Here is a 17,747-nt window from a genome sequence, read left to right as displayed (position 1 = left end):
TTAGCTCCACCGTTTGCTAGCACGTTTCTTCTTTTTTTTTTTTAAGTGCCGCATAGCTTACACGAATAAAATAATTACGTGCCCGATGGTGGGGATCGAGAGAGAAAGAGAAGTAGTCCGTTGTGAAAAGGAAAGGCAGGCGCTATCTTCTGCAGTCCTTGCGGGAGCTTCGCTCAGCGCCACTGGGGATCGAGCATCTGCAGTCTCCCAGCATACCTTCCCGTTACTCTAACCATTAGGCCAAAACGGTACGCACATACTTATCTCGCGCCAACGCGAAGTACCTCTTTGTGGCGACTGGCACGCGCGCCACGCGTGCGCGTGAGTTCTGTGGCCTCCGAAGGTTTAGACATAGTTCTAAATCTAAATCTAAATCCATCTAAATCCAGACCGCGGCGGCTGCATTTAGATGGGGCTGAAATGCAAAATCGCCCGTGCACCGTGCATCGCGTGCACGTTAAAGAGCCCCAGGTAGTCAAGATTATTCCGGAGTCCCCACTACGGAGTGCCTCGTGAGCAAACCGTGGTTTTGGCACGTAAAACCCCAGAATTTAACCATGAGGTATACACAAAAAACGTCAGCGAGTGCCCACGTCTGGACTGTACGATGGGTAAGGGGATCGTTGCGGTGCTTCTGGGAATGACAAAGAAACATGTCTTTTTTTTAAAAAAAAGAAGGAAATTGCTGCGACAAGGCGCAGTTAAGACACTGAAGGCGAGTTGTAAGGAGGTGAGAAAAGATTACTCATGTTATCTAGGCTCGGTAGAAACGGCGGGACGCGTGCATTTCACTTACTGGGGAGCATATTGAAAGGATAAAATGGCCGATGAATAATTTTCAGATATAAAGTTTTCAGGTCATCAATCTCGCTCTTTATTGAGCAACCCTTGCACATATATATATATATATACATACACATATATATATGTAGGTCAGATCCTCATAGTACATATTTTTATATACCGTTTTCAGCTCGTTCACCGACTCCAGCGTCTAATGAAATGAATCAATGTATACGGTACTTGCTCCAGGATTACTACGACTAAAATTCCTGACATTGATGATCTTTCTTTGCGTGTATCCCCGTCAAAGACACGTACAGGCTCGCATAAGACGTTTCCACCATTTGTGCGTTGTAGGCTCTCTCCTAAAGATGAATCTTCAGATCTATCTGGTAGCACCTCAAGCGTGTCTCTGAAAGGTTTTCCGAGTTTCGCGCAGAATGTCACAAAATTTCTTTTTTCGTCTGTCCAGCTCATTTTGGCCTGCGAAGAGCTCTTTTAACGATAGGAAAGGCGGAGAGGTAGCTATCACGTGTTTACGCAGGTGGACGTGACAGAACAAACGAATGTACATTACAGCAACCTTACGGTGGACACAACACAGAACTTGTTGACAGAGTTGTGTGCACTACGCAACCAGACTCAACTTACAGATAGCGCGTAATTTCAAGAAGCTCGCGAATTCTCCGGACAGACTTCGCATATAGTGCCAGTGTTATTCAATCTTTTCAACTTGCGCTCTAACTTCCAACTGTTGTCATATATTTGCAGGGACGCAAAGCATCCCGGAAAAAGGCAAGCACTCGTAAGTGTTGGACAATTCCAGAAGTTGACAGCCTGCTCAGAGATAAAAAGGTAAGTGCGTCGTTATACAAAAACTATCTTTTGTCTTTCCGTATACCATAAGTGTAATGGGTAACCCCTTACTGCATGAATTTTTATCTGCGTGTGAAAAAAATTGGACGAGCTTTTGTTTAGGCCGGATATGCCTAAACAAGCTTCAATTTTCCAAAGAAACGCATGGTTTCAACTTGCGCTGAGCCAAAGTTGTCGCGTTTCATATATGATACACGATGCAGTTTATGGGTTTATATTATCACCATGCATAAAGACATTCGAATTGTAAAAAAACTTGCCAAAAATATCATGACTATCGAAAAAACTTGAAACATTGGTTCAAAAATGGAGTGCATTTATCGCAGCTGCAAGTAGTACCAGTTTCTTAATTTTATGAACTCATGTTTGATTGACTAATCGATAGCTTCAATATCTAGACCAGATCATTTGCAGACCTTGATTTTATGTCAATATTTGGTTTTTGTAGTCTTTTGGAGTTGACGCAAGCCGAAAGAAAACCAACTTCCTGTGAGATAAAAAGTTTCAAACAGGAATAAGGTGCCTCAGAAAGGCTGGCGAGCCTTTATGAGGCACGTTATCCATGTTTGCAACTTTTATGCCCCAGTGTGCTACTCCATCTGTCAGCCCCCTTCTTGATTTTGGTCGTCCTGTGAGAGTTATGTCTTGCTGTTGTTGTTAGCAGCTCTTGATACATGGTAGGCCCCATGCTATCTTTATCGTAAACCCTGCTACAGCCTTCATTTTGAGGCCTATATTCATCCCCAATAATGGTGCTAAAACACCGTATAAACAGTAGAAACATTGTATTTTGTCACCAAATTTGTTCTTTTGCGAGAAGACAAATTTCTGCTCTCCTCCACAAAACATCCCATAACTGCATGACGTATAATAGATGATACATTATCACCAGAATATAGTTTTCGATGGAAATAATTCAGTAGACTAATAAGCAGTAAACAAACACTCTGTTATTATTTCAGGGCTGATTTGGCCCCAGAAGCCATGAAAATACCCAGTTTATTTACGGACATTGTTGCACGTTGCTTGACGAGCTGCCGCCATGTATTTTATATTTTAAAAATATCCCCCAAATTATTTTCAGCGTTAGAGTCACTATGTATTTCAATGCCAGAGAGGACATATATGCCGTGTAAATATGTAGCATTTTCTTTATTTTTGATTCTGTGATGCCAGAAGAGGAATCGCAGAATATTTCAGAAGAACCATGATACATGCATGCGTAATGGCTTTTTTAGCCCATTTAACGTATCAAAATTTCTTCATCAGTTGTGTCTTTCAGTTGGAGATCCTTGGAATTTGTAGTTATTTTTCAAATTTTGTTATGTCTTATAGGAAGTTAGCTGATCTGACTTGTGCTTGTTCTGCTTTCATTTTGGAGCCAACATGAAAAGTGATTAATGGTCCTATTAGTTATTCATAAATTTCCAGACGCACCAATGGGCACCTAAGTACCAAATTGTCGTAATGGCACATTACAACGACGATTAATGCAAAGAAACAACGAAATAGATAATAAACGCAGAAGCATAATTAAAACACAAGTCTTAAAATAAGGAGCTCTTTGTGGTGTGGTAGTCAACAGAACGCAGATTGTGCTTTTCTATTGGCAACAAAATACGCTATGCTCACTTTGAAGCCCGGACACTGCTGGTATATATATGAACGAGAGGAAAGGGGGTTAACCGAGGGGCCCGATTTGTATTAGTCATATCATAAGAAGCCAACGAACAAAGGCACCAGAACAACACAGGGAAAACTACTTGTACTTCTTGCAATAAGGGGGGTTACTGCGCTGTAAATACACGGGCAACAGAAGTAGAAGTGGACAGGACGCGCGCAATCCTGTCCACTTCTACTTCTGTTGCCCGTGTATTTACAGCGCAGTAACCCCCCTTATTAACAGATGAACATCCACCGACTAGCCCAACTTGCCGGTCTACTACTTGTACTTCCTAACTCAATTAAAGAACTGATAAATTAATGGAATTGGAAGTGGATGAAAAAACAACTTGCCGCAGCTGGGGAATGATCCCACATCGTCGCATTACGCGTGCGATGTGCTCTACCAATTGAGCTACCGCGACGCCGTTTTCTCATCCACTTTCTGGGGTACTTATGTGTGACTACTAGAACTAAACCTGGGACAGTTGGCCAGCGCCACCACTACATATATGTAATCATTATACCAGGTGTTCCTACGCAGACTTTCAATAATATTTGAAAATGGCCGTTTTGAAATAAATGAACGGTTCCTTCGGGAGACATGCCGTCAGTAGTGGCGACCACGGGGTGACGGGTGATACGACGTAATTAGTCGTTGATTAACAAGAATTCATGAACATCTTACCATTTAGTTTCAGCGGGATCATCATAATCGGGAAATTGAAGCGAGCTCTCCCGTACAAGCCGTATACGCTTATGGACCTGGAAAAACGCGATTACCGGCGGGGCTGTGGCACGTCGAAATTCGGCTATCAGAGCGCGCGAAACCGAAACTGGGAACCTGCAGCAATCGCGCAAAGCTGCGCCACTCGAGGCCACGTTCCGCTTACGTCACCCAGCAGCGGGCAGCCAGCGCGCTGCGGTTTCGTGCTCGTCGCTGTCGCAGAGCGTTGGATGCCCGCTGCTGGGTGACGTAAGCGGAACGTGGCCTCAAGGGGCGCGGCTTTCATCTTTTCCGACATATATATATATATTACGCATACCATATATACGCCAGAAAGAAACGTCACTTCCAATAGCAAAGACGAGTAGTTTTTTTTTTTTTCAAATGCCTTACTAGAAGTAGCTATATTCTCCATAACTCCCACACAATAATCACGTAAGAACAATGGCAACATAGGGGGCTTTTTATATGGGATCTCTATGCGCGCGCCCACACGTACGTTCACACACAAGAATGCACACACAAACACGCAAACACTGAAAAATCTAGGAAAAGAAACTAACTTGGGCAAAAATTTGATATTTAGCATAACATGCATGATCACAGAAACGCAAAACTGAACATAGTTTCTTTAGAAAAAATTTCTATACGCAAAACAATGCTATCGACCGACCGCGCGGCGTCAGAAATTTTGGCGCTCACTTCTGGGCTTCTAGTTGTATTTTTTCTTGAAAATCAAATTTAATGTAAAACTTATCGCATTTCGTTGCGCACATTTGTGCTAATCTACGCTTTTAACTCTCAAGACATTATATAAATGCCGAACGCTAAAATGTGCTGACAATCTGTAGTTTGCGTGTGCTGGCATCTGCGGAGATAGTCGCTCTAAAATTTAATTCAAGCGTAAAGTCCATGTCATTGCAGAGTCTGAACTCAAAAAAATACTCAAGAGGACCGATCAGCTATTTTTCTGAATACTCCTCACGTACTTCTGCCCAGACCGAGCCAGTGGCCCTGACATTAATTAAGCATTATATGAGCGGAGGTATACAGCCATCGCATGTAGAATGTGAACGCACGCGATGACATTTCCGCATCTCTCTCTCCCTCTCTCTCTCTCCCTCTCTAAGGCGCTTCTGCGCTATCATTGCACATTCCTATACGTGGTGTTTTTTTTAGGAGCACCAAATTTTTAAAAATGTAAAAATTGCCTCTGGCAGATAGCACAATTGCAATTCTTGATCTGAATCACTCGATCAGGCGGCCATTACTTCTACGAGAAATCAGTATACTTAATTAAATAGTTAACATAATTACGTTAATTAACTTTGCAATTATTAACATTACTGCCAATATTTCAATCTACGAATTATAGCCGGTGAGTTCACAAGGCGTATTCACTTGAAACGAATTCCCAGGGCTGCACCAGTTTCCTAACTGGAAAAAGCAACTGGAACGCTAATGCATTTCGTCGGACACTTCGAAAATTCACATCTCGAAATTGGCGCAGTCCTGGTAACTCATTTCAAGTGATTACGCCTTGCGAGCTCACCAACTATAATCCGTAGATTGAAATAGTGGCCGTAATGTTAATAATTGAAATGTTAATTCACGTGATTATGTCAGTTATTTAATTAAGCATTTTGATTTCTCGTAGAAGTAATGGCCGCCTAATCGAGTAATTTAGATCAAGGATTACAATTATGCTATCTGCCACCGGCAATTTTTTTTTAAATCTGGTGCCGCTGAAAAAATAAACACCCTGTATACCAAAATGAAACAGACTAAATTTTGTAACTCCCCTCCTGCGCATATTTTAAGCTGAAGCACTAATACATACAGATAAGTGAAGAACAATAAGACAAAGGTCTTAATCACGTGAACAATAAACACGTGACAGTGACCATACAGGTGAACATCACCTTCTGGTGCTTGTTTCACGTGTGTGTGCGTGTGCGCGCGCGCGTCGCTATGAACGTCATAGCTCGTGGAAATTTCACCTTATGGAAACATGGTGTTGAATGTTAGTTATCAGCAGGCTTCACGTTATGCGAACCGTTTCCTGATTGCACTTTTTGTACGCTGGCATGTGTACAGTCTGCGTAAATTGTGATTCACACAGAACCACCGGCGAATCGATTGGCAGCAGTTTCTCGTGTGAAATGAGGAAATCACATCCTCGCATCCCTGCGCCCTTTCTGCAGAAAATAATTCGTTTCGCGAGCTACGATACCGAATCATGCAGTGCAGTTTTGAAAACGCCCCGAGAGGCACGGGTACCGAACAGGGGCAGCACAGTCGGACGATCACTTTCGCCTGACGTAGTACACGAAGCGTTGGATGGTTCGAGTGGTTTTGCTCAACCAGCCAATCAGCGCACACTGATAGTGACATCGCCGAACGTGATCGCCCGAGGCTACGTCACCAGAACTCGCCCTGGGCGGGCACCGACACATGCTTGGCCGACGAGGCATAAGGCCATCAATGGCGCAAGCCACCTTTGCGCATATGTCATCGTGCAAACTGCGAAAATACATATGCTAGGTGCGCACCTCATAACCAAATTGTGGTTTTGGCACGTAAGACACCAAAATTCAACATATGCTAGGTGCAAAAGCTTCGTTAATAGAATAAAAAAGTTTTTGTGAAAGTGAAGTTTGTCAAATTGAGGCTCGACTGTATACTGCACAAGCTTATCACATTTAGTGGTACGCTTGTCGCACGCCGGGCATGTGGCACGAAGAAGTCGTTTTTCTTGGCAACTACTGCACCGAATTTGAAGACGTTTGTTACATGTAAAGGAAAAGGTAGAAACCTACTCACTGTAGGAAGCGAATTTTTTATTTATATAGCTGTGAACTTGAAAAGAAAAAATGCTGAAAATTGCCAAATTTAGAAAAGCGATTCTGCCAAGTTCATATCTTTGTAACTCATCAATGAATTACGATATTACAATTCTGTAAATTTCACATAATAGTATATCTAAAGCGGACAAGTTTGATATAATTTTGAATTTGTTACCGTGTTACGAAGGTTGTGCAAAAAGTCCTGCTCACATACAAGGTGTGTCGTTCAGACAGCGTAGATGTTATATATATATATATATATATATATATATATATATATATATATATATATATATATATATATATAGCGAGCGTAGCGAACGTGGAGCTTTTGCAGACGAGTGCCCAAGCAAGGTGGACACACTTTGCCGCTAATAACGTGAGCTTCGGAATACTAATCAACAAAAAAATTCACTTTTTTATTAGTGCCTTGGGGGCAATTGTCTAAACGGCAAATTTGGAGGCAGTGACATTTTCGTGCACCCCATTTTTTTCATCTTGAAAATCGCACCTACGTCGAGATATTCATCATGAAATTCCAAGCTCAATCGAGGTAATATCAAGACCGAGCGCGTCCCGCTGCGAATCGGAGGGCAACGCCCCGTACAAAAGTCTGAGCACGCCGCGGCAGCCGCTATCTTGTACACTTTCGAAAAGCCGACGTTCGATTTCGCCTCACGCGATTGGACTAGGTTGGCCTAGGCCGCGATATCGGCGCAGCCTGGACAATCGCGCGAGGCGAAATCGAACGTCGGCTTTTCGAACGTGTACAAGATAGCGGCCCTGACCCGACACCACGGTTACTTCTTAAGGTACGGACACACTAGCGGCAAAACGCGCGCGGCACGCCGCCGGCGGCGCGCCGCGTGCCGCGAAACCTGCCGCGGAACCGGTTTGGTCTGCCGCGCAGAGGATGGGTCCAGGACCCATTTTCGGCGGCTTGCCGCGTGCCGCGAACCAATGAGAGACGTCCGGGCTTTCTCCTAAGCGCCACCTCTTGGCTACTGCCGAAGTTACTTCCAGCGGCGGCGGCGGAACCACGATCGACGACCGAGCGCTCCGAGCCAGCCGCGACTGCTTTATGTGCATCCACGTGCTCGTGTGCATCCACGGTGAAAAATGAATTTGAACCGCGGCAGAATATGATGGAGCAATTCTAGAGACTGTTCGCTTGTTCCCCTTTCTGTATGATAAAACCCATCCGGATTATAAAGACACGGACGCCAAAATGAACCGGTGGGTGATCATCGGCAAAACATTCGATCTGACTGGTGGGTTGTTTTCATTCTTTATCTGAGCTTCCGCTGAATGTTCACGTCGGCAGGAATGTGCGGGGGTGAGCACACTTGTTTAGAGTGCTCTAGCGGTGTGCTGCGGAGCAAAACATTCGCTTGCCCCTCGACGTCTCGGTAGCGCCAGCAGGGGTGCACCCCAAACCTTCGTCTGCGTGCCTTTTGCGCGCGCCGCCGTCGCAACAGCAGAGAACACACAATGACCAAAACGCTCATCGTCATCAGAACATCGTCGTCTGCATCTGCCATTGCAGGAATCAACGCGATCAGCGCGGTAGATGACGAGGGACGAGGAGCTGGCCTGCTCCGAGCAAGGAAAAAAGCGCGCGACAACGGCGATGTCGCGCCTATGCTCGCGCAGTTCGAGACAAGGCGAGAGCAGCGCTGTCACGTGACTCGGCGGCGGCCGCCGCGCACACAACCGATGTGGCCTCTCTGCCGCGCGGCGTTCTCGCCGCCGGCGGCGTGCCGCGCGCGTCTTGCCGCTAGTGTGTCCGTACCTTTACACCGTGCCCGACACACAGCGGCACATGCTTGCCAGGCAAAGCGTGCCGTGTCGGCAGGTGCCGCGACTGGCCGGGGCGTTCAGTTTCAAACTTCATCTCTATGCTTCATCCATGCTTCCTTGCGCTCGTCGCCACGGGGCATTTCAGTCTGATATGATAACGGCGTCGCCTTTCCTGCGCTCCTGCAGCGCTCAGTCTCGACATTGCCTGGATTTAACGTTGAAATTTGATGATAAATATCTTGACTTAGGCGCGCCTTTCAAGATTTCAAGAAAAAAAAAAGAACAAGAGAGCGGATTGAAGTATGGCTGCCTTCAAATTCGCCGTTTAACAACTGTTCGCACGGCACCAAGAAAACTTAATAAATTTTTGTTAATTAGTCTTCTGAAACTCAGGTATCAGCGACAAAGTATGTCCACCTCGCTAGAAACTCCTCTGCAAAAACTCCACATTCGATGCGCTTACAGCATTCTTATACAAATTATTATTGTTTAAAAATTTGTAGAACGTTAAGCTTCGCCTTTAAGAGTGGAATGCGATAGCATTCTAAAATCCCCGACTACTTTTCACGCTTCCCGGCAATTGCAGCTAATTTACCTGTGATGCTTACTGGGAAACGCTGGCGGGGAACGATATGCGCACGAAGGCGAGCTTTCTGGTAGAAATGGTAGAAACGCGGCCTCTTTGTGCGGGTCACGATGCTGCGGAGGCGAGAGCCATCTGGCGGTGTTGCAAGGAACCGGGCGCGCCGCTCCGTGGCCTCCGAGATTTGCGCTCGCCGACTAAGACGCCGTGGCCGGTCTATGAATGGCAGAAACGCCGGGAAAAGGGTTTTTGTTTGAGTTTCTGCGTAACAGAATTATGTTTTCTCGTACATTAAAATTACAATCCGACGCTATCATGTCTGTAGGTTCCGTCTCATTCGTACTTTACGATTTTACTGGCGTATCTTACTTTGAGAAATTGAATTAGTACGGTGACTTCTTTGCGTTACACGGAGGGCCTTCTTGGTTGTGTATGCATGACTAGCATGGTTCGGAATGATTTTTGCCGAAACGACAGCCGACGCGGGGCCCTTAGCGCTATCGCATTAAAAAAAAACTGCACACAAGTGGTGTACTTAAGAGCAATGTTTAATACATCGGTTTGTACACTTTTGATGCTCTAAATAATGCAATTTACAGAACTGCGATATTTGTTTTTGCTGCACAGCTACGAATTCGTAAACGTGATTCTATCTTTTTTTTTATACTTGCCAATTCAGGCCCTAAATCAGGATTCCGCTTCCTAGTCACTACAATTTACCTTTCTTGCTTAAATTCAACAAATTTCATTAGGCTTGGTCCATGTGCTATCTCAAAAATTCATTTCTGCGTTTTACATGTATTTGAATAGGCAGCATCGGAGTGGGGTCCGAGCTGAAGCTACCTTTGAGCAAAAATTCTTGAATTAACTTTTTTATTACAGCCTTGAGGGCAGTTCTCTATCTGGCGGATTTGGAAGCAGTCACATTGTAATGCACCGCATCTTCTTTTTTTTCACTCTTGAATATCGCACCTAGTAAGATATATTCATAAACAAATTTCAGTGCTCAATCCAGGCAATATCGGAACTGAGAGCGCCCCGCAGCCACGTCAGACTGAAATGTCGCGTGAAGTGTGCGACGAAGTTTGGAGGATGGCATGTCATGGGGATACCATAATGTAGGAAGCAAGCGAGCATCATGAGGCACGTCGCGGCAGATGCTTGCCAGGCAGACCGTCCAGTCTCAGTATCATGGTGCCACTAGCCATAGCATTCCATTTCAAATTTCGTCGCACATTTAAATCGAAGCTTTCTTTGCCTACTTTCTCGGGTTTGGCTTGGCTGCTGGGTCGGTCGCTATCTCGCAGGATACACTTGTGGATATAAATACGAACGTTATATGAAGGTACCCACAAATGCTGACCACGTTTTTCTGGCTCTGTTCTGCGTAACAAAAAAACAACCTCTTAAATAAAACCTGCACATGTAATGTCGACCCACAGGCATCTCTAAGCACACCGATATGTTAACGGAACGGCGAATCATACTTAACAGGTTCTTTGATTTACTGTACTTCTTTGATTTAGCCATTCGGGATGTGCCCCGGTATGTCCCACAGGGATACAAGAGGTAACGAATCCCTAAATGTTGCTTGATACACGTGTCGCACTTCACGGTGCATACACAAACCTGTCAGCACGAAATAGTGCGAAACTATGTTAGGTGTAAATCATTTAATTAACCACTTAAGGTTCGCTTCACATACATTTCAACGTGCCTTACTTTTTTTATTTATTTGTAGCCCCAGGCGCTTTCCCTTTACGATAGCGGGGCGGACTTTCTTGCGCTCCCGGCGCATTTGGTTTGGATATTGCTGGGATGAAGTATTGAAATGTAATGATGAATTTCACGAATTAGGTGAGATTTTTAATATTTAAAAAAAGCTTGAGGTGCATCAAGATAGACCGCCCCCATCCCATAACTCTTCCCGTACCGCGCCCATTAGGCATCGCTAGCAGGTTTGAAACGCCGCTTTCGAGACCTTCCGCGCAGCTCACGGACACACTGCGCTATCGGACGTGAAGGAGACGAACTATATTTTTGTCTTCTAAGCAGTTCGCTTTTCCCCCCAGAGGGAGATTTTATGGAGATTTTCGAACGCGCTCCGAAGTATAGTGTACTATTCTAGTACACTATACTCCGAAGATTTTGCGACCGTCGAGGAAAAAGCAACAATGGCCGCCTCCGGGAGTGGCACGCGCGCTTCTAAAGATCGGAGATCTCTCGTGATTACGCTGCGTCTGCGGCCGATTTTATCGATGGATGGAGCAGCAGCAAGTCTGAGAACGCTGCCTTTTCGTCGGACTTTGAGTGACGACGACGCAAGCCAGTCCGGAACATCGGCGGCTGCAGCCCAGCACGCCAAGCTGTAGTGCTTGCACTTAAAACTTTTGTAGTGAAATACCTTTTCAATGAAACATTTTTTTTTTTCGGAGACGGCGCCTATTACACAGCAACACATTTGGTATATCTCATAATTGTTACATCTTTTTCTTATTAGATACAAGCGTGTCTTTAAAACGTTAATTTTATCCCACAATCTTGATTCTGGCAATTTATATCTTTACGAAATGCATGTCGTTAATGAAACTTTTATGCGTGAAACGTGCATTCATTCTGCCTTTTGTTTATGTATCATCTAAAATATCGAATGCAGTAGTTCTTTCGGAATAAAAAAGCTTGTGCAATCTACAAAAAACCTATTTTCCCCATGGTAGGGAACAAGTTAAGATTCTTAAAAAAGTGAACTTTTGTTAAGTCTTCTGAAACACATTAGCAGCAAAGTATGTCCTGTCTGCCTCGCCTAGGAACTCTTCTGAAAGAACGCCGCACTCGCTATGCTCATGGCATTTTTATAAAATATCTGTAGAGTCAACAGAAAGAGCACACCCTGCATACAATGTGCAACCAGTGTTAATCTAGGAATGTTAATGCATACATGCATGAAATTTAGTGCTTTTTTGCTTTATAAGGAACTGAACATAGTTGTTGCAAGAAACTGCATCATCTTAATATATTTGACAACTTCACAACTCATGCTCATAAAATTTGCAGTGATTTCAACTAATTAGTCAACTATGTCCACTAGAGAAACTACTTGCCATACAGTCAAGGAAACATCCATGCATACGACGATGACCATTTTTTATGACTTGTTACCTTTTCTAAATATTGCTTAGGCTGCATCACTGCACCAGATTTTAAATGCACTTTACTGCGAAAGCTTTTAGAGCACAGGAATAGTGAAAAATTGTCAGCCCGAGCGTATATCCGGAAACTGAAAAGTTCTATATCTAGGCTGCTATTGTGCTACAAAAATCTATCCGCAGCCAGCCAGGTGTACACCTGCTTAGTATTCAACAGGTTAACACTACTAATTACAGTCTTTTTGGTCCCAGTTTGACATGCTCAGCAAGGTAAACTCGACTGTGCTGCTTGCTTGGTTGTGCCACAACAACATTCCTTGCAACATCAAGACCAAGAAGAGTGAAATCCTCTCCAAGGTAATTCAGCACGCTGCAAAAGGGTGACAGCAGCAAGATTACTGCAAGAAGCTTTTCTTCTCTCCTTGGGTTCTTTTATTCGACAAAATAAAGCATGCCGCCACAGCAGTCTTTACCACTTTCTTGTCCATTCACTGTAGTGTCACAGAACATTTCTTGTGGCACCACTGACTTTTGTAACAGGTATTTACACTATTCACAACAGACATACTCCATACAGCATCTTGAACACGTTAGGTGTTCCTGTTTGGCCTGGTAGAATGGCTCTGCCTATGAAGGTTATGTACAATATTTACATGTTGGCCTCGTCCGTCGACGGAGACACACTGTACACTTTAATACAAGTAACCTTGTGACCTCTCCTGTCTCTCAATTCACTGCTTGCAGGGTCTTATGCCAAGACATCAAAACTGTGCTGCTCCTTCACACACAGGCATGTGCCACTATGTGCCACCAACAGCCGTTTCACCACTGACAAAAGGAACTCGGTACCACTGCCACATAATTTAGCACAGCCTAATGTACACCCATCTTGAAGGCAAAAACAGGAGCAGAAATGCTTATTGCAATGGTGTGGAGCTTTCTAACTTGGAAGGCAGACACTTGGTGAACAGAAGCAGCAATTTGAAAGATGGCAGTTGGTGCTAACTACTGTTGCCTTAATGCACTGCAACATTTTTGAGTATTAAATAATTGGCACCCCTGAAATGCTTTTCCTAAAAGCTACATTTTGCCCCAGGCAACAATGTTCTCAAGAGGAAACAAATGATGTGGACAAACAAAACACAACTTTGAATTCTCATACGTTGCAAACACATTATAAAATGAATAAAAATGGAGAACCAAGACAGGCCTAGAAATAAGTCTACTAGAAAAAGGCATCAAGGTTATATTTAATTTTCCTTTCAACTTTGGGCTTCTTTTCGAACTTTACCCGTAGACCCTTAAGGTACTATGCAAGCCACCTGCAAGACAGCAGTAGAATTAGTGCAGCACATGGTTTTCAGTTGCTGCCAATATAAAAGCTGCACAAGCATAGCTTAAACATGAACAAGCAGTAAACTACGTGGAGGACTTTCCCAAAGCAGGGAATAAAAAGGCATTGCAGTCCAGTAGAAACTTGTAAAGATGTTATGTGATATCACTGACTGCAGTGATCATGACAAACAAAACAAAAATGTAGGAAGGAGGATTCTGAAAGAAAATATCAAAATTGTCTCCCATTGCAGTTGCTTGTATATAATAATTTGCAGCACATGACATCAATGTCACCTACAGTCAGCCAAAAATAAAATTCAATCACTTCAGCTGTCACAGAATATATGATGTCATGCAGCACAATACTAGTTTGTAAGAGTTAAGTCACATCCCATGGGTGCAGCTATTTGCTATGCATCCTGTACTGTGCCACTCAATCCCACAGTCAGTTTAGAAGTAACAGACAATGGGAGTGGTTGTCCACAGTTTTCACTACATGTCATTTTTGGCAAGTTGCATTATAATAGCAAGCACAATGCATTTTCATACTCCTATAATTCAGAGTAACAAAAGGCTTTCTAAGTGACAGAAGATATTGTAGAAACTTACAGTTCTGCTTGTTTAACAAACTTTTGGAGCAAATGCCAGTATTGCACTAAAATTATTTTATGGTAGTGCCAACTGCATGGCAAAATTGGCTTTAATTCAAATATGTAAAACTTAACTTAAAGGGGACATGGCCTTTCATAACCAAAAACATGTTTGTGAAAGGGCATATCTGTAGCTTTGAGCTAGCACATAGCACACATTTTATAAAGACAGGAGTCAATATTTTGTTAGTAGTTGAGTGTGGTTGCATTTCAACTTGCACATTCAGAACTTTTGGGAGACACTTCCAGTGAAAAAAAGCATTTCACTACTATTGCAGCCATTTTAGTCACTGCTGCACCAACTCTTTAATGACCCGAACAACACACAGTACCCTCTCTGTGTGAGTCTTGTTTAGGAGGTGATAGCCACTTTCAAGGCTGCAACCAACTGTAACAGTAAAAAAAGAACAGCCCACATGCATTCGAAGCACTGTGCAATGGAATAAATTTGAGGAATTATAGATGCCGAGTTTCTAGAGCAACTGAAGTAACTGCAGAAGTATTGCCCTTCTAATAAGAGTAAGAAAAGGTTTGCAATACCAGAACCACCAACCGACATGGGAAAAATTTTGCATGATAAACACATTAGGATGCATGAAAATAAGCACACTTTGTTCTTATGCATCTGCAACAGACCACTGTTTTGCAATACAGACTTTGAGCCCTCTTCAGGCAGTTGAAACCATCACAATATGCTTCAGCAAAAAAATGCTACGACAAGTAATGGAGATCTTGCAGAGAGAAGTGCTATCATTATTTTCAATCAATGACAAATGAAAATATGATAGAAAAAAACTAATGGTAAAAGAAAATTTAACGTGACTGTGAAAAACAAGAATAAAGGGAAAATGAGCAGCAATACATCACATAATGACTCATGCTTTCCATGCTCACGACAAGTGGAGCCATGACAGCTAATGTTTCCCTGCACCTTACAAGTGGACTGCACTTACACCAAATGGTGCATTCTTTGAATGTGGCCACAGCCGCCAATATGACCAGTTCAAGTTTCAGGAACCCTCTGTTCCTACTCGCAGTAGCCTGTGCCAGAAGACACAAACTTGACCACATGAAGTAATACTGTCTTCACTAAACATTCACGAAAACTGACTAATAATTCCACTCTCCTGTGCAGGGAATGAACTGTGGGCTAATGCTCCCATCAGTGTGCCAGCCACATGAGTGTGCCATCAGACCACAGCTGACTGCAACCCCTTTTGGGTCACCACAATGCTGGGCAAAGTCTTCTAAACCACAGAGAAGGCATAGCTTCAAAACTACATGACAACCACATGAATGTTTCCCTTCTCGCAGGCACTATGCCAAACGTCTCAACACTTAAAAAATGTGGCTGGTGCACTAAACAGAACCTGAATGCACTCTCCCTATCAAAAAGCAGTAAGAAAGAAACAAAATCTCATCAGGAAAAAAAAAGCACCATGCCAAGACGACTGCGAATGGCCATACCATTGATCAAGAGTCAGCAGGCTGTGTCAGTTGGAAATGACAAACAGTGACAGAGCCCTTTCTTTGAACAACACAAATTGCAGGACCACATATGAACAGATAACAAAGCAAGCAGTTGAAGGCTTTGGTCAGGTGAAATGTGGGGCTGCATAGCTGAGCTGAAGATGTGGCAGCATAGGGCACCACAAATGCTGCAGCAGTCTCCTCGTCCGAGGTGCACAACACTGGTATCCTGGCCTGGCATCTCTGGCAAGTCACCCAGCAGCAAGGTCAGAGGGTGGCGAGGACTCGGGTGTAAGACATGACAACCGCAAACACTGTCTGCCCACAGCCCCACACCAGTGCGTAGAAGGGCATCATATGAAACCTAGCTGCCCGGTACACACCAGCTATCACTGCACCTGCGCAAAGTCGTAACATATGAAGTGAGTACAGGAACAGAGAACAGAGACACTATGAACCAAGAAAGCTATCCAAATTGTATATATTATACAAGGTAAATAAGGAAACGAAATTAAAGAACCCATTTCAACACTATAGTGCTAAGCAACCCTTGCAGTCAGAATGCTAGCTCAGAAACGTCTCTATAACTTTCTTGAATTTTTTTAGTAATGAACTGACATCACATGATTTAAGAATATCACATGCTGTTTCAGACAATATTTCTAATTTGAAGCGTAGTGCTTTTCAAAAACAGATTTCAGCAGGACAATGCTTACAGTAAAGCAACTCTTGCATTTGAATCCAGCTGGGAAAATCCGTAAATATTTCTTGTTTATTTATTTATTAATGCTGTAATATCAAAGAGTGATCATAGCAGGGTAGCATATAGCAATTTTTGTGCAAAACATAACTCACAAGGAAACATGAGGAAACACTGAAGACAACATGAATAGGAACACTGTACGGCTAAAAAAATATCAGTAGCAGAAACTACCTAAACAAAAAGATGAAAGCACTGAAAACAACACATGCTATACAAATCAATGTAACGATGCTTCAAATGAGTACTATGACTTTTCAGTTATAATTAGGGGTGCACAGTTGATTAATTAACCTTGTGATTAATTAGAGCTTGAATGGCGGCTCTTTTTACTCATTGACACCGACAAAAAAAAAAAAGTGCCGAGGGCCTGTGGAGCTATACTAGTCTCATCATCATCAGCCTGGTTACGCCCACTGCAGGGCAAAGGCCTCTCCCATACTTCTCCAACTACCCCGGTCATGTACTAATTGTGGCCATGTTGTCCCTGCAAACTTCTTAATCTCATCCACCCACCTAACTTTCTGCCACCCCCTGCCACGCTTCCCTTCCCTTGGAATCCAGTCCGTAACCCTTAATGACCATTGCTTATCTTCCCTCCTTATTACATGTCCTGAACATGCCCATTTCTTTTTCTTGATTTCAACTAAGATGTCATTAACTCACGTTTGTTGCCTCATCCAATCTGCTCTTTTCTTATCCCTTAATGTTACACCCATCATTCTTCTTTCCATAGTTCGTTGCATCATCCTCAATTTAAGCAGAACCCTTTTCATAAGCCTCCAGGTTTCTGCCCCATAGGTGAGTACTGGTAAGACACAGCTGTTATATACTTATCTCTTGAGGAATAGTGGTAACCTGCTGTTCATGATTTGAGAATGCCTGCCAAACGCACCCCAGCCCATTCTTTTTCTTCTGATTATTTCAGTCTCATAGGTGCAACCAGATTAGGAAGGCTTACTAAGCTTCAACAAGACATTCCTATAATCACCTTTTGTTGCGATACCGATTACATGGACGCTCCAGGTGAATGCTCACCACATCGGGAATTGGGCTCCCTGGTGCAGTATTTGGCAACTACCTCTCTCACGACACCTACAATTAACCCA

General features: G+C 43.5%; 2 protein-coding genes across 4 annotated transcripts in view; one reads left to right on the top strand and one right to left on the bottom strand.

The window, feature by feature from the left end:
• The window catches only part of LOC135911018 (uncharacterized), a 40,986-nt gene extending 28,088 nt beyond the window's left edge, over positions 1–12,898 (top strand). The window contains exons 10-11 of the mRNA XM_065443099.2: positions 1,555–1,638; positions 12,676–12,898. Coding sequence (XP_065299171.1) covers positions 1,555–1,638; positions 12,676–12,807 — 216 coding nt within the window. The 3' untranslated portion in view covers positions 12,808–12,898. The remainder of the gene's footprint in view (positions 1–1,554; positions 1,639–12,675) is intronic.
• Positions 12,819–17,747, bottom strand: part of LOC135911019 (transmembrane protein 170A) — a 37,834-nt gene continuing 32,905 nt past the window's right edge. For all 3 annotated transcript variants that reach the window (XM_065443100.2, XM_065443104.2, XM_065443101.1), the window contains exon 4: positions 12,819–16,276. In XM_065443100.2, the coding sequence (XP_065299172.1) occupies positions 16,146–16,276 (131 nt within the window). In that variant the 3' untranslated portion in view covers positions 12,819–16,145. The remainder of the gene's footprint in view (positions 16,277–17,747) is intronic.

The sequence above is a fragment of the Dermacentor albipictus genome, chromosome 1 (genome assembly GCF_038994185.2).
Source record: "Dermacentor albipictus isolate Rhodes 1998 colony chromosome 1, USDA_Dalb.pri_finalv2, whole genome shotgun sequence".
NCBI lineage: Eukaryota > Metazoa > Arthropoda > Arachnida > Ixodida > Ixodidae > Dermacentor > Dermacentor albipictus.
The sequence above is the reverse complement of the archived record's forward strand: the minus strand, read 5'-3'. Positions and strand labels throughout refer to the sequence as shown.